Source organism: Amblyomma mixtum, chromosome 3 (genome assembly GCF_055824585.1).
Source record: "Amblyomma mixtum isolate Tamu chromosome 3, ASM5582458v1, whole genome shotgun sequence".
Lineage (NCBI taxonomy): Eukaryota > Metazoa > Arthropoda > Arachnida > Ixodida > Ixodidae > Amblyomma > Amblyomma mixtum.
Window position 1 is genome coordinate 124,240,606 of NC_143014.1, and position 26,322 is coordinate 124,266,927.

General features: G+C 45.5%; 2 protein-coding genes and 2 pseudogenes across 4 annotated transcripts in view; 3 read left to right on the forward strand and 1 right to left on the reverse strand.

The window, feature by feature from the left end:
- The window catches only part of LOC149351710 (uncharacterized), a 48,161-nt gene extending 22,117 nt beyond the window's left edge, over positions 1-26,044 (reverse strand). The window contains exon 1 of the mRNA XM_089577080.1: positions 25,527-26,044. The gene's annotated coding sequence lies outside the window, so the exon portion shown is untranslated. The remainder of the gene's footprint in view (positions 1-25,526) is intronic.
- LOC149351711 (uncharacterized) lies at positions 1,490-11,679 on the forward strand. 3 transcript variants are annotated; one of them, XM_089581065.1, is made up of 14 exons: positions 1,490-1,571; positions 5,700-5,888; positions 6,849-7,022; positions 7,412-7,498; positions 8,047-8,118; positions 8,195-8,263; positions 8,334-8,390; positions 8,461-8,547; positions 8,605-8,682; positions 8,757-8,834; positions 9,004-9,212; positions 9,286-9,445; positions 11,084-11,212; positions 11,564-11,679. In XM_089581065.1, the coding sequence occupies exons 1-14, from the start codon at positions 1,553-1,555 to the stop codon at positions 11,596-11,598; spliced, it is 1,443 nt and encodes a 480-aa protein (XP_089437191.1). In that variant the 5' UTR covers positions 1,490-1,552; the 3' UTR covers positions 11,599-11,679. The 3 variants fall into 3 exon arrangements, with proteins under 3 accessions (XP_089437191.1, XP_089437192.1, XP_089437194.1); XM_089581066.1 differs by having other exon boundaries at positions 7,415-7,498; XM_089581068.1 differs by lacking the exon at positions 1,490-1,571.
- LOC149351712 (uncharacterized) lies at positions 1,586-5,692 on the forward strand (annotated as a pseudogene).
- Positions 15,863-19,145, forward strand: LOC149351713 (uncharacterized; annotated as a pseudogene).
- Positions 26,045-26,322: the final 278 nt, after the last annotated feature.

Below are 26,322 nucleotides of genomic sequence, written 5' to 3' on the forward strand. Positions count from 1 at the left end.
ACTGCGCGGCGCTCGCCTCTGAATAGTTTTCATCCCTTTGACATGCACAAAGTTTTTTTTTTCAACGACAGCACGCTTAGACCGCAAAGTGCTGCACGCAGAAACGAGAGAAACCACCGCCTTTAGCTGAATACCGCGCATGCATGCTGGCTCTAACTGCAACCCAGAGCACGCTTGCTGCGTGCCAACGACACAGAAAAAAAATTCAACCGCCCACATCGCTGCTGACTAATGTCTGCGAAAGTAGAGTTCTGGTCTACAGTAGTTGCGATTGCCGTTTTTTTTCCTGTGACGATGCCATCGCGCACAACAAGCTTTCACAAGCCGTTTTCTTCCATCCACACATCCACCATACATGACTATGTGATGTACGCAATGCCGCTAGCTTTTCTTTTGGCGAAAGAGCACGATTTTAACCTGATCACAGAAAGCAGGCTCTAATCCGGGGGCCCGTTTGTGTGTTGCTGGATGGCCAGATTACGGTAAGTGTTTTTTATTTTGGTAAAAAAATTTTTATTTTTACAAAGTCAGTCGTTCCGCAATATTTATTGCCTCTTAAAGGGACACTGAGGAGAAATTGAAGTTGGCTTGTATCGACAGAATACCAGCTCCTGATTACAAAAACGCCACTCATACTGACAACAAAGCTCTTGTAACGTAGAAAAGAGCAAGAACCAAAATACAGGTATCGCCGCCACAGGCCAAACTCGCAAGTACAAGCGTGATGACGTCACAGGACAAAGCAGTGTTGCTAGAACCAATGGTTCTAGCAACGCTAGGACACGAGAAGCACAAATCACTGAGGCGCAGCCAATGCATGCGCAAATCTCCTTGACGTCGCCAGACGGCGCCACGTGCCCGGCGGCTACGCGCGCGCCTGAAGCATCGGGACCAATCAGCGCCTGCTCGCCGGCGTTAGGCGGGCTCCCGGTATTCCGCTAGCGGTAACAAGGTACACAGTATGCTAAAGGTGTCTATTTGCGAGAACTTCTTTGACGACTTCGAGAACGAGATCCATCGTAACGCTGGCAAAACGCCGGTGCAAACGTAAGCGAAGCGACTGTAGCGACGGCCGTAATAGCCGATAGATGCCTTCAACGTGCGGCCGGCGGTAGCTTTCTTTTCGGCTGCTGCTAGGCCGCACTGCTGGCCGCCAGAAATCACGGAGTCTGCTTCACGTCATGTTCACGTCATGTTTCACGTCACCTAGTCCTCTGTCGTCATAGCAGAATCCCAAGTTTGAATCAGAGCGGCGGGAAAAACCTTTTCAACTTCGAATCCAAATTTCTTAGAAATAAATGCATTTTTCGCTGCCGACCAAGTGGCAACAAAGCCATGACATGCCGAACTATCGGATATTGCTATAAAAAAAATATTAATAGTGCTCTCCTCAGTGTCCCTTTAACATCGCACCCCATCACCAGCATCATCATCGTTACTGCGTATGGTCAATCCACATTTTAGCCAAGCCGAGTCTGCATCCGCAACGCCGATCGATCGACGCCGCCGCACGCACGCTCGCACGCGACTCGCACGTGCGTGTTATTATACGATGGATGCCTCGCAGAAAAGTGAGTGATACCTTTGTAGATTTTGCACCACGACCTGCTGATTTGCACGATGTCGACGGAAAGTCGTGCGCGGAAATTTCGCCGTACAAGGAAAAGGCGGGTTGACGTTAGCTTGCAGCTCGCCGCGTGTGCCGAAGCTGGTGCTGATCCACTGTCAGAACAGTGCAACCAGCTTCAGCGTGATGTGTGTGTGACTGAACGTTTTGTGCCCGACACTGAGGACGTGCTGACCCCAGACCCCACAAGTCAAGATGCTGAACCTGGGACCTCATCGGTTTTTGCAGATTTAAGCGCCGATCAGGACCTTTGTCCTCAGGTTGATGGCAGGTTTGACTGCAAAGCCGATCATGAACGCGCTGACGAGGACGTAGCGACTTTCCGGCACCAGCTTCAAAAGTGGGCAATAGAGTCTGGGTCGTCGCATGCTGCTGTCACGTCGCTGTTGAAAGTTCTCCGCAGCCACAAGTGTTTTTCTTCTCTCCCGTCATCGGCGAGAGCGCTGCTACAAACGCCGAAAAAGTCGAATGAACTTGCCGAAATTTCGGGAGGCCAGTACCGCCACTTCGGTGTAGAAGCGGGAATACGACAAATCCTGGGAGAGTGTCGAGACCTGCCGTCGGAACTGAACTTGACTTTTCATATTGATGGCCTTCCAATATCGAAAAGCTCTAGAGGCCAGTTCTGGACAATTCTCGGCCGCATAAGCAACCTCAAGCATACGGCACCATTTGTGACTAGTGTTTTCTTCGGGGACAGCAAACCGAGAGATGCAAATGAGTTTTTGTACAGCTTTGTTGAAGAGTTAAATGCTCTTTTAGCTACAGGAATTGCTGTTGAAGCTTTCACAATACCTGTAAAGCTAAAGGCCATTGTGTGTGATGCACCTGCAAAGGCATTTGTTTTGTGTGTCAAAAACCACACGGGCTATTACAGCTGCACGAAGTGCATTGTTAAGGGTGCATACATTGAAGGAAGAGTATGTTTTCCTGACATTAGTTGTGAGCTTCGAACTGACCACAGTTTTAGGCACAGGGCGCAAGAGCCGTATCACACTGGTAGCAGTATTGTAGAGATGCTGCCAATAGACATTGTGAGGGATGTCCCGTTAGATTACATGCACCTTGTTTGCCTAGGCGTGGTGCACAAATTGCTCGTATTGTGGTTCCGTGGCCCGAAAGCTATAAGGCTTGGCAGCAATGTCCGCATGGAACTGTCAGAAAGAAATGTCAAGGCTGCGCGGTTTGTTCCTTGTGAGTTTAACCGAAAGCCGCGTAGTCTTACAGATCTGGATCGCTGGAAGGCCACAGAGTTTCGTTTCTTCCTGCTATATGGGGGGCCCGTGCTCCTGTCATCACTTCTGCCTTCACAGATGTACGAAAATTTTCTAGCATTGCATGTTGCTATTAGCATTCTTTCAATGCCTAATGCTACAAAAAGTGAAGTGCAGTATGCAGGGGAGCTTTTGAACCGTTTTGTTAAAGGCTTTACCAAGATATATGGTAAGGAGCATGCTTCACACAATGTGCATGGACTATGCCATCTGGCATCTGATGTTGAACACCTGGGGCCATTGGATTCGTGGAGTGCGTTCCCATTTGAGAACCACATGTCTACGCTGAAAAGGCTGCTCCGAAAACCAGAGCGTCCACTTGAGCAGCTCTCTAACAGATTATCAGAGCAAGGGGCTGTACTGAAGGAGGCTCAGCAGATGCCAAATTTCCCACTGCTCACTGGACGACATGAGTCTGGGCCCCTTATTGCTCCATGTCAAGGGCCTCAGTTCAAAAAAGTGAAGCTGCCAGGCAGCGTGGTACTTGCCCCTGGCAAGAAGGACAGCTGCTGCATTCTATGAGATGGATCTATAATTGTAATTGAGAACTTTGCACATCTGTCACCTGGAACACCTTGCGTTGTAGGAAGAAAGTTCATTCAGCTCAAGGACCTGTACTCATCTCCATGCCCATCATCAATGCTTGGCATATATAGAGCATCACAACTGTCTAGTCTGCGTGCCTGGCCATTAGAGAATGTTTCAAGGAAAGCTTTTAAACTCTTTTTTAAACGCGATGTCATTATTTTCCCCCTCCTTCATACAGAAATATCAGCATAATTGACTGCATAAACCATGTGTTTATGCAATAGTGGCGGAGGCTGAAGGCGTAATCTGTGGTTGGTGGCATGTTATTTTTGTCCAACTCTAAATGTATGCTTTTAAACAGTACCTCTCATCATCGCATTTTAACTTGGCCAGTACTTTTTATGTGTGCTTCAGAATTATATCAGCGGGATTTCATTAATTTTACTGAGGGTTTTTTCAGTTTCCTGGTTCATGTCAGTGGGGCATATACGAGGTCTGTTAGAAAAGTATCCGACCTTTGGCCGTAGAAAAAAAAATGGCATAACTGGAGCGTTGGAAACCTAATTACCTTCAAAGTAGTCTCCTTGGGACTACACACACTTCTCCCAGATGTGCTGCCACTGTTGGAAGTATTCCGAAAAGGCTTTTTTCGGAATGGAGTTTAGCTCAGCTGTCGTTGCAGCCATAATGTCCTCTCTTGTCTCAAATCACGCTCCTTTCAATGGCCTCTTGATTTTCGGAAACAACCAGAAGTCGCAGGGGGCTATATCAGGAGAGTAAGGAGTCTGCCGAACTACAGGAGCCTGGTTTTTCGCCAAAAAATCTGAATCAAATGCGAGGAATGTGCAGGAGCATTGTCATGATGGATGCGCCAATTTCCTGTTGACCACAACTCCGGTCTCTTGCGCCGCACAGCATCGTGTAGGCGACGGAGGACACCCCTGTGGTACTCTTTGGTCATTGTTTGACCCTGGGGCGTGCGTACTCGTGGTGTGCCACACAGCGAGAGTCCAAGAAAGCAGTCAGCATCACTTTGACGTTGCTGAGCATTTGGCAGGCCTTCTTTGGTCTTGGGGACGTGGAATGCTTCTACTGTGACGACTGGAATTTGGTTTCCGGGTCGTACCCGTACACCCAAGACTCGTCACCAGTGATTATGGTGTTGATGAAGTCGTGGTCACTGTTTGTGGAATCCAGCGTGTCCTGTGAGACTTCAACACGAAGCTGGTTTTGCTCCACCGTGAGCAGCTTCGGCGCGAATTTCGCCGCAACTCTCTTCATAATGGAATGTGCAGAAAAACTACTGATGTTCACCTCTTCCGCAATTTCTCGGATAGTCACACGACGGTCCCGCATCACCAGAGCGTTCACTTCGGCAATGACCTGGCCATTTCGGCATGTTGATGGCCGACTGGAGCGTGGCTCGCTCTCCATCGATGTGCGGCCATCTTTAAACCAGTTGTACTATTGCTTAATTTGTGTGCTGCTCTAAGCATCATCACCGGAAACCGTCTGAATATTCCGAATGGTTTCCACTTGGCTGTCGCCCCGTTTCTGGCAAAATTTGATGCATTAGCGCTGCTCCTGTCGCACCGCCATTTTGCTTGCACTAAAAAACCGACGAGAGCACCCCGCACTACCTCACTCAAACGCTGCCTCCCAGTGACTGACGCTATCGGCAGGCGGGAAAAAATTCATGCATGCTCACGACGGCTCAAAGTCTGCTGGTGCAAGCGCGCTTGTTTCATATCCATCAGGTGTTCGCAAAAAAAAGTAAGGTCGGATACTTTTCTAACAGACCTCGTATGTGCACAAAAGAGAAATTCTCTATTTACTTTAGGAAATGTTACGTGAAACACAAATGTAATGCTTGCTAGGGGGCTAGCTGGTGCATTTTTGTAAAAGGACTTAGCACCAAAACAGACAGCATACAGTAAGAGAGAAGGAACAAGCGCTTGTCTCTTACTGTGTGCTGTCTGTTTTGGTGCTAAGTCCTTTTGTGAAAACATAAATGTAAAGAGGAAGGGAGTGAATAGCTTACGAAATGATCGACTGAGGAGTTCAGTTATGGCTGAGTGTTTGTGTGTGCCTTTTCTTTCCAAATATACCTATACTTTACTCATGTGCAAGCATTTACTATTTCCATGAATTATTTCTTTTTTGGATCCACAACATGTAAAATAATAGTATGATTTGCCTGTACTCGGGTGTTCTCCTGTGTCTGTATTGATTTGTGTGTCCACATAAATGCATTTTTTCTCTCTTTTAAGGTGGTGTCTATGTTGTTGTCAAATTCCCTGAAGAAGACAATGATGTGGCAGTTGTCCATAAGAACTGGTTGTTTGGAGACAGCTGCATGTGGCCACCGAAAAGGAAAGAGATCAAAAGGCTTATTAAAGGGGCAGCTACACCCGCACTTGACTGGAAAAAAGTGCCTTGCGTCGTAGTGCAGGCATTTGGTAATAGGATAATGTTTCTCTAATAATTATTGCTCTTGAATATTAATCTCTAGTTGTCCACTTTGGCCATTCAAAGTGTAAAAGGCTGTAGTATTATTCTAGAGAACTCAGAACAGCTGCTCCACATTTAAGAGTGATTGTTTATGGCAGAGGCAGTCAGAGACAAACTGAAGTGAAGAGCACACCAAGAAAAGTAGTATTGAACTTTGTCTAAGAATAAATATTCGGGAATAATTCCATGACATATTCATTAAATGAGAGTAAGGGTACATGACTGAAAAGCAGTATTAGTAAAAACTGAACCCGCCGCAGTGGCTCAGTGGTTAGCTGGAGGCGAAATGCAAAAAGCGTCCGTGTGATGTCAGTGCATGTTAAAGATCACCACGTGGTCAAAATTATTCCGGACACCTTCACTACGAAGCCTCTTCCTTCTCTTACTCCCTCCTTTATCCTTTTCCTTACAGCACAGTTCAGGTGTCCACCGAGACGTGAGACAATACCAATTTTAAATCTCAAATTAAGAAATAGCCATATTTATTAGTTTGTGGCCATTCATGAGCAGTCTGAGGACTGCTCTTGCTAGGTCTTTTTATAATTACAGTTACCTGAGAGAAGCAAATGTTGGATAGGGTCATGAGAAGTCTTCACCTAGCCCGGGTCTGATAACATTTCGTTTACTTCACTGCTTCAATTGTCGAACATGCCACGCAATGGCTTGGAGCTTAAAGAAACATTTGAGTTTATTTATTGTGCTCTCACATCTCTGGTGTTTAGCAGAACATATAATAAATAAATGACATTGCATGTTTTTGTTGTGAATTTCTTCCAAACTGAATTAAGTTTCCATTTTTTAAAAGGAGTTATGCCAAACGTTGTTTCTTAGTTATATGGACAAGTACAGGCAGTCAAGGCCCATTTTCTAACTTTCTTTGATGGACCTTATGGCATTACTGTTTTCAGATACATATGGAGAAGCACAAAAAGGGCTAAGGAAGGCAGAGGACACGTCAGATCTTCTGTCTGACTATGATTTAGGAAGGGGTAAAAGAAGAAGATTAATCAGGCAACTGAGTAGCTCTGAAGATGAAAATGTGTCCCCCCCACCACCACAGCCACCACAGTCGATGCTTCAAAGTAATGTACATCTTTGCTTCTATATAGGTCTTACTTTAAAACACAAAGAGCCATTTATACAAACTGCTTTGTAATAATTGCAAATTTAAATGACTTTTGGTACTCTAATGTTGGATCTATTGCACAGTGTTTGATACAAGCTGCACCATGCAAGTCGTAGGAAAAGTGCATTCACTGTTGTGGTGAGGGCCAGGATCCAGATTCTAGTGTTGTTTCACCTGCCTAACAATTTAGCAGCTAGTGCTCAGTGTTGGTGGCATTGGGCCAAATCCAGCCTTCCTGGCAACTGATGACCAGGAACTCGCCTTTTCATTTCTTAGCCGCATTGCGCAGATTGTTTATATATGGCATGTTCACACTGCAATTAAGTTATTTTTTTCTTCTGTTAGAAGGGATACAACACAAGGAATCAAGCAGCAGGAATTCAAAAGAGACAACCCTTTTGTCCCATTCTTCACGCCTTGCTGCCCATGACGGTAAAATTTTCAAGTAACTGAATTATCTAAAGTATGCTGTGGTATTCAGCGTTCTGCTTCCAAAGCTGCAATACCTTAAAAAAGAAGTGAAATGTTTTGGTTTGAAAAAGGGATGCTAGAACTTGCTGCATGCTCATCATATAAGACCACTGCAAACAGACTTTATTTGCCATATTAAGCTGTAAAACCACTGTGCTTTCGTATGTTACATGCACTGTCAAGTATGCATATTAGTTTTTGTGCAAGGTGCACATTTTTTACTACCACATGAAGGACTTTGTCTCACTGCTCAAGACTTGAGCATACATTGTTATCAATTTGTAACGTTGATTAGTCTTTAAAAAAAAATCAAATGAAAACAAACAGTACTTTAAGGCACCCAGCCTCTGGTGTGTTGTTTCTTTGTGCTCGTTCTTGTGTGTCAGTTTCCTTAACCCGGGAGCTTGTCGCATGATACTGATTCTGCCTCATTACAAGTTGCTTAAGTTAATGAATGGGCTGCTTTGGCCTAGATTCCACACGAAAACCTCTGGCATGTTCTTTTGCAGCAAACAGGAATAAAATGCCAGATGCCTGGAGTCAGCCTTCAGGGAGGAGAATACTTTATTCTCAGAATTTAGGTTAGTGAAGGAAATGAGATTTAAATACACTTTTTTGTCATATCAGGAGTGCAGCAATTGCATTTTTTATTTGCAGGTGACAGTGTTGACCTTTTGAGCAATGAGCCTCCACCTGAAAGTGCTGGGGGAGATATGCTTAACTCCTGTAAGTGACTTTTGCAGAGGAAAGTACCTGATGCACAAGGCAGGGTAGTAATATCTTGTGTCTTTGACAGGGTATACTCGGAGCACTCAGTCCTGTAGACAGTTTTCACCTCATGGAGGAGAGCAATGTAAGTCTGGTGCCAAAGGTACATTGTGAAACTTATGATGGGGGTGCACTGTTTGGCTGTCTCTAAACAGGGCAAAGATCCGACAGCCTTCAGCCTGAAAATGCCTGGCCTGCACACATGGCTCACTCACAGCCAGAAACTCCTCGCTCCTGGCCAGGTAAGGAATTGAGAGCTATTATCCTAGTTTTGTTTCTCATATATCTTTGTTCTGCAGCACACAGGCAGTGGCATGATAGCCGATTTCAAACTTTTGGCAGTGAGTCATCACCTATAGCTCGTGCAAGGACTGAAGGTGTGCATTCCTTTCCAAGTGAGGATTGGGAACTGCTATTCTGGTTTTATTACTCATTTCATTCTAACTTTCAGCACATACGTCTTGGTCTGACGGGGGATCAACACCTCAAAGCACAGCACCCGCAGCTGTCAGGCTGCTCAAATCTACAGGTAAGCAATTATTAAAGGTGATCCCATTGAGCACTTGAACCATTATGTTTATTTTTTAGTTTCTTATTTTGACTGCCAGATTTAATAAATAAAAAATTATAAATTACCTAAAAGAACAGTCTTTGTGCACTGCGGTACTTATGAATATCTTTTTCCTTTTTATCTCTAGAGTTTGAGCAAATCATGAAGGTGCTGCACACAATAGATATGAGGGTGGAGCAACAAGGAAGACAGCTGGACGTAATATCGCAACGTCTAAGCAGCGGCTTCACAGATGCCGTGAGGTCAGAGGTTGTGGCACGGCCATTTAATGAAGTCAGTGCCTTTGAAGAATTCGATTCCCAGTTAGGGATGAATGAAGGCTTGAAGACACGACTTGTAAGGCATTGTTATCATCTTTGTCGTTTACACTTGTGTGAAGCTTGAATGATTGTACTTTTTCTTTTTCTAGGTGCAGCAACTGTATGGCCTTGGAGGAGTGGCTGCACCACAGGCCACCAGAAATGTGCTGGAGGCCCTCATGACAACAAAAGTCGCTGTAAACTACAGCTGGCTGGGCCAAAAGGGCAAAAAAAAATTTTGCAGCCTTAATGTTGCAGACGTGATCCTGAGTAAGCTACTCTAATTATTGATTCAGTTGCTCTGTGTACTGACATCCTTATTGCATGAGTGGTAGTTAGCTGACCACAGGTTGAACTTAATGACAGTGATCATTACAATGCTGTTTTGAGGTTTAGTAGGTAAACCACACATTAAGTATATTCATATCTCCATCATGTTTGACATGTGTTTCCTATGCTCATGGATGCTTATGGCACAGAGATACAAGGTATTTCAGGGAAGCCGGCCATTAATTTTTAAAAATGGGGTTTTTTGAGGAAAAAGGAAGCTCTTTGGGGCACAATATTATCATTGTTGGTGGAATGTAAAATTATTAACTAAATTTCAATGGATAATTTTTTAACTATTACTGATGGGCACCTGATTGCAATTAGAGATTTGTAGCTGGCCATTAGTGATAGCCGTAACAGTTTTTAGAATTTTGAAAATGTGATTATCCTTGAAGCTGTGGCTCAAATAATTTGTGTCAATTCTCGTGCCATTCAAAAACTGCTCGCTTGCGGGAGGGCACAGACCGACATCAATCAAATTGTGACATTCCGTGACACACAGCATGACATTCTTTGCCCGCCCACGGTGGGCAGCGAAGTGGCGAGGAGCGGGATCACTGCAGCCCAGTTGTGGCCAAAATTGTCACGTAGTACTTGCGTCAAAGAGCGTCTGATTTGATTGATGTCGCTTTGTGCCCTCCCACAAGCATGCAGTTTTGGAAATTATAAAAACTGATATGGCTATTACTAACAGCTGGCTACAAATTTGCAGCTGCAATCAGGTGCTAATCGGTAATAATTAAAAAGTTAACTTAGAATTTAAAGTTGTACTAAAGAGGAATCTTAACTCGTTTCTTTACTGGGGGAAATCGATCTACACGTTCTGAGCATTCTTAAGAACTTCAAATTATTGTCCTGTGCAGCCGATTTCTCTAATTTACATCAGATTAAACGTCTCGGCTCCCCCCTTGTTTTGATCTCACCACTGAAGGTAGGAGGAGTCAACCAACGCGTGGAGTGCCTTTCTGGCAGTCGCGTGGCGGCTTCATTTTCGCTTTTATAATTTGTTTTTTAGGTTTCTGTGAATAAATTCGTGTATAAATTTTAGGTCTAGTCAGAGACTACGTAGCTGCAAATTAGGCCCACAGAAATCAAAATACGTGTGGACTCTTTGCTTCCGCCGATCGCTATGTATCACTCCACCGATGGCAGAGCAGCAAGCTGCCATGGGACTGACTGAGAGGTTGAGTGACTCCTCCTGCCGTCAGCAGTGAGTTAGAAAAAAGCGGGAGCCGGGACGTTTAATTCGATTTAAATTATGGAAATCGACCGCTCAGGACAATAATTTGAATTTTCTAAGATTGCTGCGAACGTGTACATCGAGTTCCCACAGTAAAAAGACGAGTTCAGATTCCTTTTTAGTGCACCTTTAATTAAACATATTACTAGTTAACATCAATTGCCAATTTTTTGACATCCGCCAACACTGGTATTAATATGCCGTGAAAAGCTTCTCTTCACCTCAAAAGCACTATTTTTAAAAATTACTCCCAAGCTTCTTTGAAACACCTCATATATGGTGTACATGTGTTATTTGACTGTTGTGCGGATTTGCAAGGCATCTGTTTTTTTTTACAGGGGCTGTGAAGCAGAATTTTTCTGACTCGAAACAATGTGATGTCATTAATGTTATAAAGGTGTGGCTTCGCCACTCAGCAGAAAAGCTCAAGAAAGAAGAAGCAAAAGCTGCAAAAGTCCTGCACATAGGTGACTTTCTAAGCACAACTGACGTAGGCTTTGAACAGTGGTTGTTCTTTTCTTAATGCCCAACTCTAGTTCTTGCATTGTAAGTTCATGCAGCAGAACTATTTTGCTGTGAACAAACTTTGCTTCAATGCATGAGGTCATTTCATTCTCATATGAGCCCATGAATACCTGTTGCAGTAATTAACTTTTAGGGCAGTTGCTCATGCAGAAGAGCAGTGTTGCACTGCAAGTTATAAGTTCAGATACTGGAAGTCATATTTGCATCTCGTTGCACTAAGAGCATAAAAAAGCTGTGTGTTTGAACGGAATTGCACATATTCAACCGCTGATTTTCCATTTCTATATCTGTAGGCACAGAAGACAGCTGCAGCTCAGAAGGGCGGTGAAGAAGCCCACGCAGCACACCGGGATGACAGCAGATGGCAGCGAGCATCTGAGGAATTTGTCGAATAAATTATTTTCACGAATTTTTCACGTTTTTTTTTTATGCAGCTTGACCAGCTATAATCTCCTCAGAATGTACTCAAAACATCAGAAATTGTCCTTTTGAGGCTATTCTGAGGATGTCCTGAGGCCGGACATGAGGACCTTTTTAGTACATTTTGAGGACCATTTGAGGACGTCCTGAGGATAAAAAATGTCCTCAAAAAAACATCCTTAGTATGTCCTCAGGATATTTCAGTGTTGTCTGGGTTGTCTGAGAGTATAATAACCCGAGTGACACTGCAGGGAATCCTTATTAAGGCCAACTCAATGGCCAGGAACTCAGCTACAAAAATAGGGGTATAGTCAGGGGCCCGAAATGAGTAACTCCAATCAAGAGCCCTTGAGTAAATACCAATAGCGGCCTTTTCATTTTGCTGGGAGGCATCTGTATAGACGGCAATATGGTTAGGAAAATTGTCTAGGTACTCCTCTATGAGCCCATTTAACATATTGGCGGGCAGGTTCTTAGCATTCCTTGGGAGGGTGTTGTCAAAGAAGACCGCCGTGTCAGCCCGCCTGTGGTTGACCAGTACTAAAGATCTCACTGATACAGAAATATTTGACAGCAGGGAGTTAGTGAACACCACCTGAGGGAGCTTATACCGAGGCCAGGGAGTACCAAAGAAGAGAGTTGGGTTCGTTGTAAATATAGGGTTAGCCAATCCAGGAACAGGCTCCAAAGACCTTAAAAATGTCCGCACAGTGATAAGCTCAAACCGGGAATTGAGATCAGGTATCCGCGCCTCCAAGTACAGCACAGCATTAGCTACTGATTTAGGCGAAGGCGTTGCCTGCCTGTTGTTGTTGTAGCCTTTCGTTGTCTTCGCCTTGCCTGTTGTTGTTGTAGCCTTTCGTTGTCTTCGTCTTCGGCTGTGCGGACGTATTGATGTCGCTGTGGCTGTCCGGTGTTGAAATGGCACAGGGCCACGGTGGAGAATGGTTGAGCACTACAATCTCTCCGCTTCTGAAGCGAAAAGCTTCACTAGGGTAGCCACCATAACTAGGCTAGTCAACACCGCGCTTCGCGTGATCCGGAGCCCAGATTTGCCACTTCTGCGCATGCGCGAAACCGAGTGACGTCGCGCACGGCACAGGTGGCCACAGCCGCAGCCGTCGGCGCCAACTCGTCACTACTTAAAAGAAACTGCGTTGGGGCCGGAAATCGAACCGGGGCTTCGGCGTTTGAAGCAGAGACCACAAAGGAGACCACTCCGCCACAAAGGTTTGGTTTATTCGGGTTTAACGTCCCAAAGCGACTGAGGCTATGAGAGACGCCGTAGTGAAGGGCTCCGGAAATTTCGACCACTTGGGGTTCTTTAACGTGCACTGACATCGCACAGCACACGGGCCTCTAGAATTTCGCCTTCAAGAAATTCAGCCGCCGCGGCCGGGATCGAACCCGCGTCTTTCGGGTCAGCAGCCGAGCGCCGTAACCACTCAGCCACCGCGGCGGGGCCCTGCGCCACGAAGGCTCAAGGTTTGAGCATGAATAAAGGCGCATCTAGTGAATGCATGGGTTTCATAAATAAAATGAAAGCAATGAAAAAGTAAAAGAAAAAAGTAAGTAAAGGAAGATTAATAACGATAACAAAACTAACAACTATAAAAATAAAATGTGAAATAAAATATGAAAAATAAAAATAAGGAAAGAAACGAAAATAAAAATTAAATGAAAAAGAAAATAAGCAAAACAAAATAATAAAAACATTACCAATTAGAAAAGAAGAATGAAAAAAAATGAAACAAAAACAGTGCGCCAGGAAACGCCTTCGCCTTGCAGCACTTTACAGAGCCAAAGTGTCCCCTGAATTTTAACCACGCCGATTACCGTCTCCTCCTCCCCCTCTGCACAGGCAGTGTGTAGACGGCCGAATGGCTCCACCATTATCGTGGTGCTCCCAGTGCATTGTGCGCGAACTGCGACAGCCATGACGTCAAACCAAGCATAGCTGCAGCTTTTCGCTTGTCTATCCAGGCTTAACCAGAGCTAAGCCACTGCCTAATTTTTAGTTCATCATTCAAGGAACAATTCCTGCAGCGCAAAGCGATGTGAAGGACGCCTTCTAGTGTGAAAACACTCCTTACGGGTCCCAAACCCAGCCAATAAGATTGTGCGAAGCTTGACATTGAGGGCGACCCGCGCAATCGGAGCTGGTTACTGGCCGTGCTAGTAGATGGCACTACGCGGGACCTGCTTACCAACAACACACTATTAGTGTACTCCAAATGGCCCGTCGAGCGCAATGCATTCTTCGCCGCAGATGCCTGTGGGTCTATAACCATTTCGGGATGTTCAGGGACCTTTGGAAAATTGTCCACGTCCCTGGCCTCACCTTTGCAAACGCAGTTGTCTGTCTTACATCAGAGACAAGTGTGGGGTTGGAGCGGCGCCAGCGAGAAGTTGGCCGCTCAGCAACGCGCAGTGGCCAATGAAGCAATTCAGGGCGATCTGAGCTGGTCATCCTTCGAGGAGTGAGAAGCCTAAAGTAAAATGGCCTACCGAGGCTGCTTGCAGTTCATGAGCCGTGACAGGTGGGCTCGCAGAGTGTGTGGATATTTCGTGACTATGTGCATCCTCACGCTGGATCAGACATCTACGAGCAGTTGAAAAGAAGCTCAAGCTGTTCCAAGCACCAATTCAGGAGACTTCCAGCACAGCATGGATGCGAGATGTGCACAGGCATGTGTGTGAGAGCGAGGAATTAAACAGCATGGCGTGAAGCACCCACGTCCAAGACATCACTGACATTATATAGACTGTACAAGACAGAAATCGGAGGTGTCCACCTGTATGTCAACAACGTTGGAACTGGACTGCTCGAGACCCGTGCGGGTGCTTTGCGCACATTGCAATACGACCGACGCTTCGACTCGAGCATCGACACCCAGCTGCAGTCTGCAGGGCATGCGGAGATCTCTGCGGAGACGCAGGAGCATTTGGTGCTGCACTGCGCGAAGCTGGTTCCACAGCTGAGAGAGGGCACCACCCTCCCTGAAGCACTGGGCTTCATGCATGGCTTCATGTAAGTGAAGCGAGAAGTGGCCATTGTAACCACCACGGCACGCCTGCAACACTGGTGGATTCATGCCAAACGCAGGTCCTTATAATGGGCTCATCTAAACTTAGAGGCTTTGATGACTGCGGGTGTGTGTGCGTGCATGCGTCTGTGTGTGTTGCAGTGCCTCTTTGTTTTTTTTATCCTTTTATTTTTTTGGGGGGTGAGAAAAACGGAACTACCAGTTCCAAAGGGTTGCCAACATGGGCATTGTCATCTTCGCTATGGGTCTCGCATCAGTCTATTCGAATAGATTCCTCAATGAAAGCTGCGTTCAGCTATGACCAGTGCGTCGAGTTATTGTCCAAATAGCCCTGTTCAAACCTGAATTCTATGCCGCACAATCATTCGTGCACCTCTGACGTGCATGCAGTATGGCAGGCGTGACGACAAACATGCAGCCTCGTCCCGAGGTCAGTCACACTGCATAGTTTCGGTTTCACTTTTCTTCCCGCACGCCTGCGTCACCTAAATAATAGAGACCAGTAGTGCCGTTTCAGGCACTTAAATAACGAGTACTTTTGTCCGCGTGGTTCTTTCTCTTCGATTCTTCCAGTGCACCGAAACTGCGAACATGCCGTTCATGAAGTGAAGCCTCTTCACAAGTGACGCTGCTACTTGCGAGGGGTGTGATGCAATAGAGGTGGAGCTTGAGTGCTATCGTGTCGCACCGGGGAGGCCCTTACCACTTTTAAGAAGTTCTGCTTTGAGGCTCGCAACAGTTTGCATGCAATAAAGCATTTTTAAAAAATGTGCAAAATCATCATTGTTGCACTCGCTGTTTGCCCAGCCTTTCACCAAATAGATATACCCCGATCAGTGTGTAAGAGTAGGCTAGGTGAACAAACGGCAAGGAAGAGGCGCCGCTCTGCACCGAGAGGATAGTGTAGTAGTTGGCCAGCAGTTCAAAAGAGGGCGCACCAAATTGCTGCCTACGAGGGAGCTTCCATGCATGTGCGCACGCGCTTCATATTGCCCACGTAGCGGCTGTTACATACGTGCCTTTTCCTGTCTGGATATCGGTTTTTTGTGAGTCGTTTTTATTGCTGTGGAGTCACTGTTTTGAGGCTTGTTCTTCGATTTCGCCCTACACTGATGCACTGGTGACATGGGGAAGTGCTTCGTGCCTTTTTGTAAGACTGGCTACAAGTCTTGTGTGGAAAAGTTATCAATTTTCAAGCCACTAAATGACGATGCCAGGTTGGAGGCATGGGGAAGAACAATCCCGTGCAAATATTGCGGGCTGCAGCGGACAGACCGTGTATATGAGAAACATTTTGCTCCTCATTTTATTCTAAAAACATGGTCCTCCAAAATAGATGGTCGCATTCTGATGTTAGGGAATAGAAGAGCAGGCCTAACAAAGGATGCTGTGCCTTCAGCTTTTGAAGGAGCACCAAGTTGCCTTACCAAGAAGATCAAGGGTCCTTGAAAAAGAGTGAAGCGGATAGAGAAACCTGTGGAAACTTCTGTGCGTCCTCCTAGTATACACCAGCATATCTGAGGGCTTATCACATGGTGCGAAAGTGCTGAAGACCACAGCCACAAGCCATGAAGAGGAAAACAGCGATGGCACTGAAGCTCTAAACCACTCTTCATTCGAGGACTTATTCGACTTGGCAGCAAACATGTGCCTACCAAGGTCATCGTGGGCAGTACATTGGATCGACAAAGAGGGGATGAAAGATGTTCTGGTCAGTGATGCTTGCATAGTGTACAGTGACGGAAGCTGCTGTATATTTAATAAGAAGTCTTTGCACGTAAACTCTGACATGTTGGTCCAAGCCTACATTTTCGACAGGCCAGTTGACTGCACAGCTGTAGGAATCAGCCCATCTGTCTGAACAACATCTGAACTTGAGGGCATGGTAAGAACTTTTGACAATGTAAACGTTTGCTGCGGCTGGCCAAGTTTAAAAGCTTTCTGTCTGCGCTGCCGGATTGTGCTTATATGGACAACCAAAAAAAGTGCAGACATAGCAAATGCCCGTTATTATCGCTTGCAGGTGGCATATGTCAGCCATGCAGTGGCCTCCACAATACTTTGCAGTCGCATGCTGATTGCCAAACAGCAAGGGCAAAGCAGAAGGTACCGCTTCAACGGATCAGGCTTTCTGCTTTGAGGAAAGGTGTACTGTCTGCCCAGCTTGAAAGAATCAATGCATTGCACCATGCAAAAGCCACTGTACTGCAGTCTCGAGCATGACTTTTAGCACGAAACAAATTGCTCATGAAGCAGCTAAAAAAAACTGTCAGCAAGAGTTCGCAAAAGTGAAATAGGAAGGGTGTAGAGAAGCTAGGAAATGTTCATTTACCTGCAGCACAGTTGCTTCTTGTAAAGGAGTGCATCACTGCAGCTAAATGCACGACGAAGCAGAAAAGAAGATACACTGACGACTGGCTGCTACTGTGCCTTTTGATAAACGTCTGAAGTCCTGCAGCATACTCTTTCCTGTGCAGTGATGTCTTATTACCTCTGTCATGCGTTACCACTATCAGGAAGTAGATCAGCTTAGTCGGGCTGAAGTGTGGCTTTGACGAAGCATTTTTAAAGCCCTCCAAATGAAAGTTGCCCTGAAACCAGCATTTCAATGAAGAGAGATCCTCATTCTTGACGACATTCAACTTAGAAAGGAGATCACGGTGAGCTCACGAACAATGACATATGCCGGGCTTGTTGACTTTGGAGAGAAGAACAGCCAAAGCAATGAGCCAGCTGATCACGGGCTCGTTTTCGCCTTCGCACTATTCAGGGAAAAGTACTTGCAGCCAGTGGCTGTGTAGGTCCTCCAAGGGGCTTACGAAAGGGACACTCCTAGCACAGCTACTGCTTCATTGCATTGTAAACTTAGAAGTTGGCCGTCTTGTTGATGGAGTTGTTTGCGATGGAGCCTCTACTAATAGAGCAATGCGGGAACAGCTTGGAATCAGCGGTGCTCCGGTGCATGTTGTAAATGCCTTTGAGCACCCACTGGATTCATCGCGAAAGGTGCATGTCTTTGCAGATGCACCTCATCTCTTCAAGTGCATACGCAATTTTCTGTATGACAAAAAAGTCTTGGCATGTGTTTGCAGATGCACCTCATCCCTTCAAGTGCATACGCAATTTTCTGTATGACAAAAAAGTCTTGAGGAAAGGCGGAAAGATCATTAAATGGTCTTGCTATGATGCCCTCTTTGTAGCAGACACCAAGAACACAACTAAGCTGAGAGTATGCCCAAAATTGATTTACAACCTTGTTAATCCCTCTAACGTGCTTAAAATAAGAGTGAAATTGGGAACCCAAATTTCAGCAGTTCCGTAGCAAAAGGAATTTTGTTTTACGAATGCAGAGGAGCACCTCGGCTGTTTAATGTCAAGCTGACCATTGAGTTCACAATCTTTATGAACAACTTATTTGATGCCCTGAACCAGCACTTTCCAGATGATTATAGACTGCAATGATCTTAAATTTCTTGTGAGTACCTCTGATTGGCTTGATGAATGGGAGGAAGAAGTTGCAAGAGAAATTCCTCAAGATCTCTTCCTAAGCCAGTCAACTGCAGAAGGATTAAAGGTGATGCTCAAATCTGCTCGTGAGCTGTCACCTGTTGACAAAGTGTGATTTCAGGTATGTCCTGACCGGAAAAATGAATCAGGACCTGTTGGAAGGTTTTTTTGGTTTTATCCAAAAAGCGGGTGGCCAGAACGAACATCCAACTTTCCCAACGTTCTTGCAACTATACCGTATGCTGTCTCTTTACTCCCTCCTGAAGCCACCGCAGTTTGATAACTGTTCAGATTCCGAGAAAGAACAGTATGGCATTGTGACTTTGGCTGACTTTAAGAACGCATAAAACAGCTCAACATCGAAGGAACTAAGCAAGCTGGAGCAGCTGAAAGAGAGGCTTGACGGCCTAATCGGTGAAGGGAGCTGGGAGTGCGGTGAAGTGTTTGAGTATGATAGCAATGGTGCAAGTGTTGTTGAGTGTATAATTTATGTTACACGGTTTCTATCCAGGAAAATTTTCAGTCAGGCCTCCAGCACTATATGCAAGAAAGCACTGGAGGGTCAGAAAGGCTTGTCAAAGGTGCCCGAAGCAGAGCTGGTTAACTGCGAAACAAGAGGCAGACTCTCACGCACCCTAACATGCACCTCTATCAGCTTTTTATGAAAGCTAAAGAACACTTCCCTAAATACGCAAATGTGAGAGATGCCTACGATAAAGCAATTGATGCTGTATTAGTGAAGTTCACTTTCACTTACCCTTGTACTATCCACAGAGAGGACATGCTCACCAAGCTACTCCATTATTATATAAGCCTTCATATGCGTCAGTACTGCTGTCAAATAAAACGCAAGCACGTTGAAAAAGGCCAGGACTTACGTAAAATGTCCAAGCTTGTATGATCACAAGGAGCCAAGCTGAGTGTACGGTTTTTTATTTTGATAGTACACACAACAATGGAATTTAGGTGTTTTGTGTGTAATCCAGGTTTGCAGTGACTACTTTTTGCTTCATGTATGAAATAAACACATCAGGTTTTACCTGGGTTATAAGTTTTCTGGGCTGCAGAAAACACCCACTTATCATCCTCATAGAAATCGCTTGCAGTTCTCGCGTAACCACGCTAAGGCATGCGTTCAGTTGCTTTCACACACAGACATTCATTTCCCCATCGACGGACCGTAGCCGCTGGATTCTCAAATCGCCTGCTAACTTGATGCGCCCTTCTACCTCATTCTTGAGTGAGAAGTAAACTTGTTCCATGTTATAACCGAGAAAAGTTGCAAACTATTTTAATATTGGCTTGCTTGGTTCCCGCTCCACCAAAGCTTCTCCATAGCACTATCTGTCGTCTTGTGCGAGCGTCGATAAAGGGGCTTTACGCTTGGCCTGATCTGTAGACAACTTTTTCAAAGAGTTAACCATGATTCACAGTATAACAAATGCGTAAAAAATCATCTGATGACCGCAAGTTTTCCTGGAGCTGCATACGGAGATGCTGTGCAAAAGCCATGAACGGCGCCGCTATGGGCGCAAGTTGGAAGTGCTATCTGTCGAGTGAGAAGGAAGCACAGTAGTATTGTCCAACGGTTGGCAGCGGTGTTCGCTCACCTAAGCTATGTGTTTCATTGTGACCACAATGCAAGTGGTTCTTGTTAGTTTATCGGGATTATTTAACCACTTTTGAGAAGTTATGCTTTGACACTCTCGACTGTTGGCATGCTAAAGCATTTTACAAAATGTGCAAAATAATCATCATTGCGCAGTTTGCCCAGTCTTTCACCAAATAAATATACCATGATGCAAGCAGTTCCTGTTAGTTTTTTGAGATTATTCAATAACTCAAACAATTTTTCTGGTCTCCTAATGTTCGAATTATTGAGCTGTAACACATGTAAGACCATTCATGCCCCTCTGGGTCTTTCCTGTCATTAAATTCACTAAAGTTTGTATGTTTTCGTTTTTTCGGCATAACCCAGTTATAAGAATTATCGGTTTTAACAATCGTGTTTCCTTGCCACTTCAGTAACGTTATAAGTGGGTTTGACTGTAGGTCGCATGTGACAGCTGTGTAAGTTTGGTACAAATTTGAAAGGAAGTACTGTTGTTGACAGTTTTACCGGGCACCAAGACAGGGACGGGCTCTTTTAACCAAGCTCAGAGCTTCTAATTGTATTACATGCCCTCAAGAAGTTCATGGACGTCATGTTCCAAGACAGACAGCCTTTTCAGTACCACCGTACGCATATATGTGTGCCACACATGTGAGAATGCGATCACAGGCGCTTGCCTGTCCTGACATTTGAGAACAAGGATAGTGGCCAGTGTTAAGCATTTCTGCAGGCTGCATATTAACTTCAAAAAGTTCATATAAAGCCATGCGTAACAAACCATGGGCTTTACATTCCCAACAAGAACCTAAAATGGTTGAAGCTGCAGTGAGAGACAATTTTCGCTGCTTTTAGCACGCCGGCACATGCCGTTTTTCTTTTGAATCGTGCACATATGTCTGCACCTTCGAGTCCACTTTTGATATTTGCACGTTTCACGTCTCCTACTTTTACTGTGTCCTGGGGCCGTATTCTGTACCGCTCTCAATATCGCTCTCAAGTTTGAGAGCGTGACGTTAAAATGAAGACACCGTGAGATGCGAACAGCGGAACCAACCAATGAGTGGTGGCTAGTGAAGTCCCTTGATCAGAATATCTAGGGGCTTTAGCGGCTAGTAGCAGGGCTCCGCCCCGGAAGCATTTTTTTGCACGACAAGGGACCGTAGGCTAACGTCTTGCTGTAAATGCGCAGTGAATAAAATGAACAATGTTTTATTTTGATAACAAGCTATGTTTAAAACTCAACAACTCCAAGCAAAACAAGAACCGTCCTTAGATTTGCAATTAAATTTGCTCTTCAGTCCCTTTTGCTGCCGCGACGGTGCGCTAATGATGGAAAAGCGTCGGCTAGGTGACGTGAACTGCCGCCCGATTCAAAGGATTCCGCCTTATCCATCCACCCACATACCCTTCCATCGGGAACATGGCAGTCAAGATAGAGAACAGCTGATTCCATGGCTAGGCAGCTTTTTTATAAGTCATCTAGAATCAAGGTACTGACTGGATGTCTCAAGTGCGCGGAAAAATCTGAAGGCAGTGATTGTCGCAGGTCTGCAAAGATCGACTTGCAAGGAGCGCTTGCAAGGAGCAAGGAGCAAAAATCGACGAAGACAAATTTAGCCCATGTTCTCGGTCGGCACCTACTATCGATGACAAATGTGCTCTGAGGGTGACATGTGGTTCTGTTTATTTTTGTTTAGAAAATACCGGACGACCATGAATCATTACACTGCAGCAACTGCCGATAGACGGGAGGAGGCAGGTGCAGCTGCTGGGAGCTTACAATTTCAGTACGGGAAATGAGAGCCAGCACGCTCGGTGGCCGGTGCAACAATCGCTCGTCTGCCTGGTAACCAAGTGATGCCGCTCACATCGGGCTAAGCACTTGATGTTCCGTTGCGTTGTGGCTGTTCCGTTCGGTTGATGTTCAGTTGCTGCGGTATTTTTTTTAGCCTGTGCGAGATGCATAAATTGTGATGTGTATGCTACATTTAGTTTGTTTAGAGAGAAAGACAGTTGTTGTTCGACAGTTGAACTTGATGTTCCGTTGTGTTGTGGCTGTTTCATTCGGTTGATGTTCAGTTGCTGCGGTATTTTTTTTTTGAGCCTGTGCGAGACGCATAAATTGTGATGTGTATACTACATTTAGTTTGTTTAGAGAGAAAGACAGTTGTTAGACAGTTGAACTTGATGTTCCGTTGTGTTGTGGCTGTTCCGTTTGGTTGATGTTCAGTTGCTGTGGTATTTTTTTTGAGCCTGTGCAAGATCCATAAATTGTGATGTTTATGCTACATTTAGTTTGTTTAGAAACAGAGACAGCACTTGATTTGGTAAATTTGCTATTGTCACCGAGGGTGGAACGAGCGTGTTCCACCAAGGTCATTTGCTGATCTTCTAACTGGTCAGGGGTCAACCAGGGAAGAAGTAGGTTGGCTGTATGGCCTGTGTAAAGGCTAATTGCAACAGGGCAGAAAGTTGAGCGTTGGCTGGTACACAGCAACCTTAATTTTCCACAATGACTGTGTAGAGGCAGTGTTCAAGTTCGCATATTATCAAGGGCAGTGAGGTAGTGCGGAGGCTATGTAGGTAGGACGGTGCAGTGGCGTGCAGTATGTTATTGCATTTTGCAGAGCAGGCGGAGTGATCATGTTGGTATTGCTGGGTTAAGTGGGGGCGGTGTTTGAAGGGCTTTACATACTTCTAATAGCTTCTAACATGCACCTTCTTTCAGCTCAGAACAACACTTGGGTTTTTTTATATCTTGGTCCCTCGTAGCTTAGGCACGTTGTATATAGGCCCCTTCAATAGAAAAAGCAACAACCAGTTTGTACAAAAGGCAAAGCATTAAAGTTGAAAAAGGATATTAAATACCAAGAGGAAAAGTAACTTGAAAGCAGCCAAAGGTGTACTTGTTGCACACATTATGCGGCAGCATAAGGAGCTTAGGCCATTTGGCAGTGTCACAGTCTCGTGTCAAGGGCAAGGCTTGATAGCGTTGTCCTATCAAAAACTAAGCTAGGTGTCAGTTATGGAGGCAGTCAGCTGAAACTTTCTCATAATGGAGCTGCCTGTATATTCTGCGAGCTGTAGAGCATTCCCAGTAATGGTATCGCATGTTTTGTTACTGTAAAATAACCTCTACTCACACACCATCTCCTCAGTGATGTATCTGTGATGTTTACACATCTTTGTCTATCAGTGAGAATTTTATAGCCTTTCAGCATTCACTGTGGCCACTGCACCTTACAATATTTATTATGAATTGTTATACAGCATTCTCCTTGCTGTAGTTAGCTTTTACCTTAAAGCAAAACCCTTAGTCACCTACCATCAAGCTAAAAGCTTATCTTTGGTATTAACGCATTTTATACATGCCAAAATGTTTTCTAGTCCTGTCAATGCATTATACTGGGAAAAAAAGCACCGAGACGAGGGACAAAGAAAGAAGAAGACAACAGGACCAGCACTGTTTAAGCATCCCACCATACAGCACCTGAACCTCAACCAGGCACAGCGTACGTCTCGCATGCCACGAGGCTAGCCATGCCTTGAAAGCACGCACAGCGATTAGTGAAGCCAATGCAGCCTGGTTGTCAAGTGGAGCGGGATGAACACATGGAACAGGGCTCAATGTACAAGAAATAAACTTCAATAAAACGGAGAGTTGAGCTAGTTGGTACATACTGCTGGGGATAAAAATTCATGGGGGCACTTTGCTGACCTAAAGTGCGGTGAGGCGAAAGCCTAGCTTAAGCGCGGTGTTGCTGCTTGTATCACTGATGTGTGGTTAAGATGTTAAGCTTCACCTCTAAGAGTGGAACACGACAGCGTTTTGCAACGCTGCCAGGGAGTCCACAGAAGGCCATCGCCCGTTCGGTTGTATGCCTTGCTCGTCGGTAAATTGGTTTTTGAGGAAAGGGAATGTATCTGTCTCACATATCTGGGTGGACACCTGAACATCGCCGTAACAGGAAGGGAGGAAGATGGGAGTGAATGAAGACACTGTGTTCACTAGACGCGCCTTTATTCATTCCAAACCATTGAGCTGGCACGGCAGAGTGGTTAGCGTGTTCGTCTCGCACTCCAAAGACCCTGGCTCGATTCCCCAACTCGACCAATTTCCTACTTGGTTTTATTTATTTATCTGGTCTGACTAGAACGGTTAATTATCATGCAATTATCATAGAATGCTTTAAATCGCGTTCCGATATCATTCCAATCTCATCGATTAAGTATTGATTAAGTAATGATTGGCATATGCACATATAAGACACATAACCGAAACATGGCCACATCTGCGACACGGCTGCTAACGACAGTATGAGGCATTAAAGGCTTTCGCCTTAAAACAGCACTGAGACGAGGGACAAATAAAGAAGACCACAGCACCAGCGCTGTGTCTGTTGCTGGTCCTGTTGTCTTCTTCTTTGTCCCTTGTCTCAGTGCTGTTTTTTTCCCAGCAGTATGTACCAACTAGCTCAACTCTCCATTTTAACTATGCATTTTGTACACAGTACCATGCAGTACTTACTGAGCAGGCAGCCTCTGTATGAAAGAAAACAGGCACTTTGAACTCAAAATTTTTTTTCTGAATTGCACTTGAAAATGGCATATGATCATTTTACATCAAGGTAAAGCATGCTTGCATGTACACTGCTTCTCATGCAATAAGAATGGTCATGTGAAATGCTGTGTCTAAAACAATAAACGCACTTACTGAATGTATGTTGCACTAAAAAAAAAAGAATTGGTGGTGCTTTGTGATTCCAATAAGCATCACGAACATTTAGTGCCTTAACCGAGCACTACACTTTCGGTTTACGCATGTTGATCACACGGGTAATGACCACAGTCACTGTACTGAGCAGGAAAGTGAGTGCAGGGAAGGAACAAGTGGGTAGACGTAAGCATTGGCAAAAGAGAATGAATACTGATGCGTTTAACATATAGGAGGTATTCACTGGGGCCGCGCTACCAGACGGCGCGAGCGTCGTCGCGGCAGGCGCGCCATGTTTGCGGTCTTTTCAGGCCAGCTCGCGCAGTGTCACGGTGCGCCGTGAGGTACCCGGCCTGCACTGTTAGTGATCCGTAACATATTTGTACGTTGTTGAATACGTCAGCAACCACTTATCTTTGTGGAGCGCGTATTGTGCATGAAGTTTGCAGCAGAATTCTTCTGCGCCGTGATATAACCGAGCTGCCTCAACTCGGCAGCAAAACTGGCTGGCTGCGCTGCACGCAAGAACGTACACGACTTGCAGCTTTCAATATCAGTTGATAACTGTCAGCTAGTCATGCAGGGCGCATCGTGGATAAACAGCACGATTAATTACCGAAATTCCAGAACTGCCTAGCTGTAGTCCGAGAACTGCTGACGCTTCTCAGACGTACGGTCTTTCAGCAGAAAGGCAAATCGTCAGAGCTGCTTTATTTACCCGACAGAACGGCCAAACAAATACTGCCATGCGCTCGCAGCACGAACGGCAGACACAGCGAGAATGTTTTGCAGTTTTGATTGTAGCTACGTAGCGCTGCTTCGTATGCACAAGACCGTTTTCGCAGCAACGCAGTGTGCAGCCATTCCGCTAGATTCAGTTGTAACACGTCACTTTCAGCAGGTAGAGATGACAAGTTAAGCGACAGCTAAGTGAACAGACCCTTCGAATTACTCACCTCTTCAAAAACGGCACTTCGGCCGTCGGCACCGCGGACGTCGGCACCCACAGCACGGCTCTTGGAGTCACCCGCTTGTCAAGTAATTGCACCCTCTCATAGGTTTATATCCTTTAATTCCTTGGCCTGCCAGCGTGCATAAGGTGGGCCTCGATACCGGTGAATTCAACGCGCGGCAGCAGTCTTGTATATGTCGCACACCATGCCGGTGCCTCCGCATTCTTACGGGGGGGGGGTCGACCTTTTCACAAAGTAGAACCTTCTGAGCGTGACCCCTCTTTTCTGCTTCGCACAGTTCACAGAATATTCACTCAGTCACGCGGCGGCACGGGTCGGACAGAAATTACGTGCGGCGAGACTCGAAATACACTCACATTTCACCCATCACCAGCTATTCAAACGCTGCGGCTGGCTGCGGCGGCCGCGCGCGCGACCACCAACATGGCGAATGCCGCGCCGGCCGCTAGCGCCCCTTGCGGATGACGTCATGTGAATACCTCCTATAGGGGGAGCTGTTTCAACACCTGTTCCGCCTTCAGAAAGAGACCGCAACACGCTGCCATCGGCGCACCCCCACGGCAGCAAAAGTTACCCACCAGCAAATTTAATAGCCCAACTTTGTACGCTTCTTGTTTTGCTTAATATTTTCTAACTTTAAACATAATGTTTCGGCAAAATAAAATATTAATTACTTTTATCGCTGTCTACTTTTTTAGTCTTTTTACGAAAATTTAGCAGATGGTCCCTCGTCGTGCAAAGAAATGCTCCCGGGGCACCGCTTTGCTGTAATTGGCTC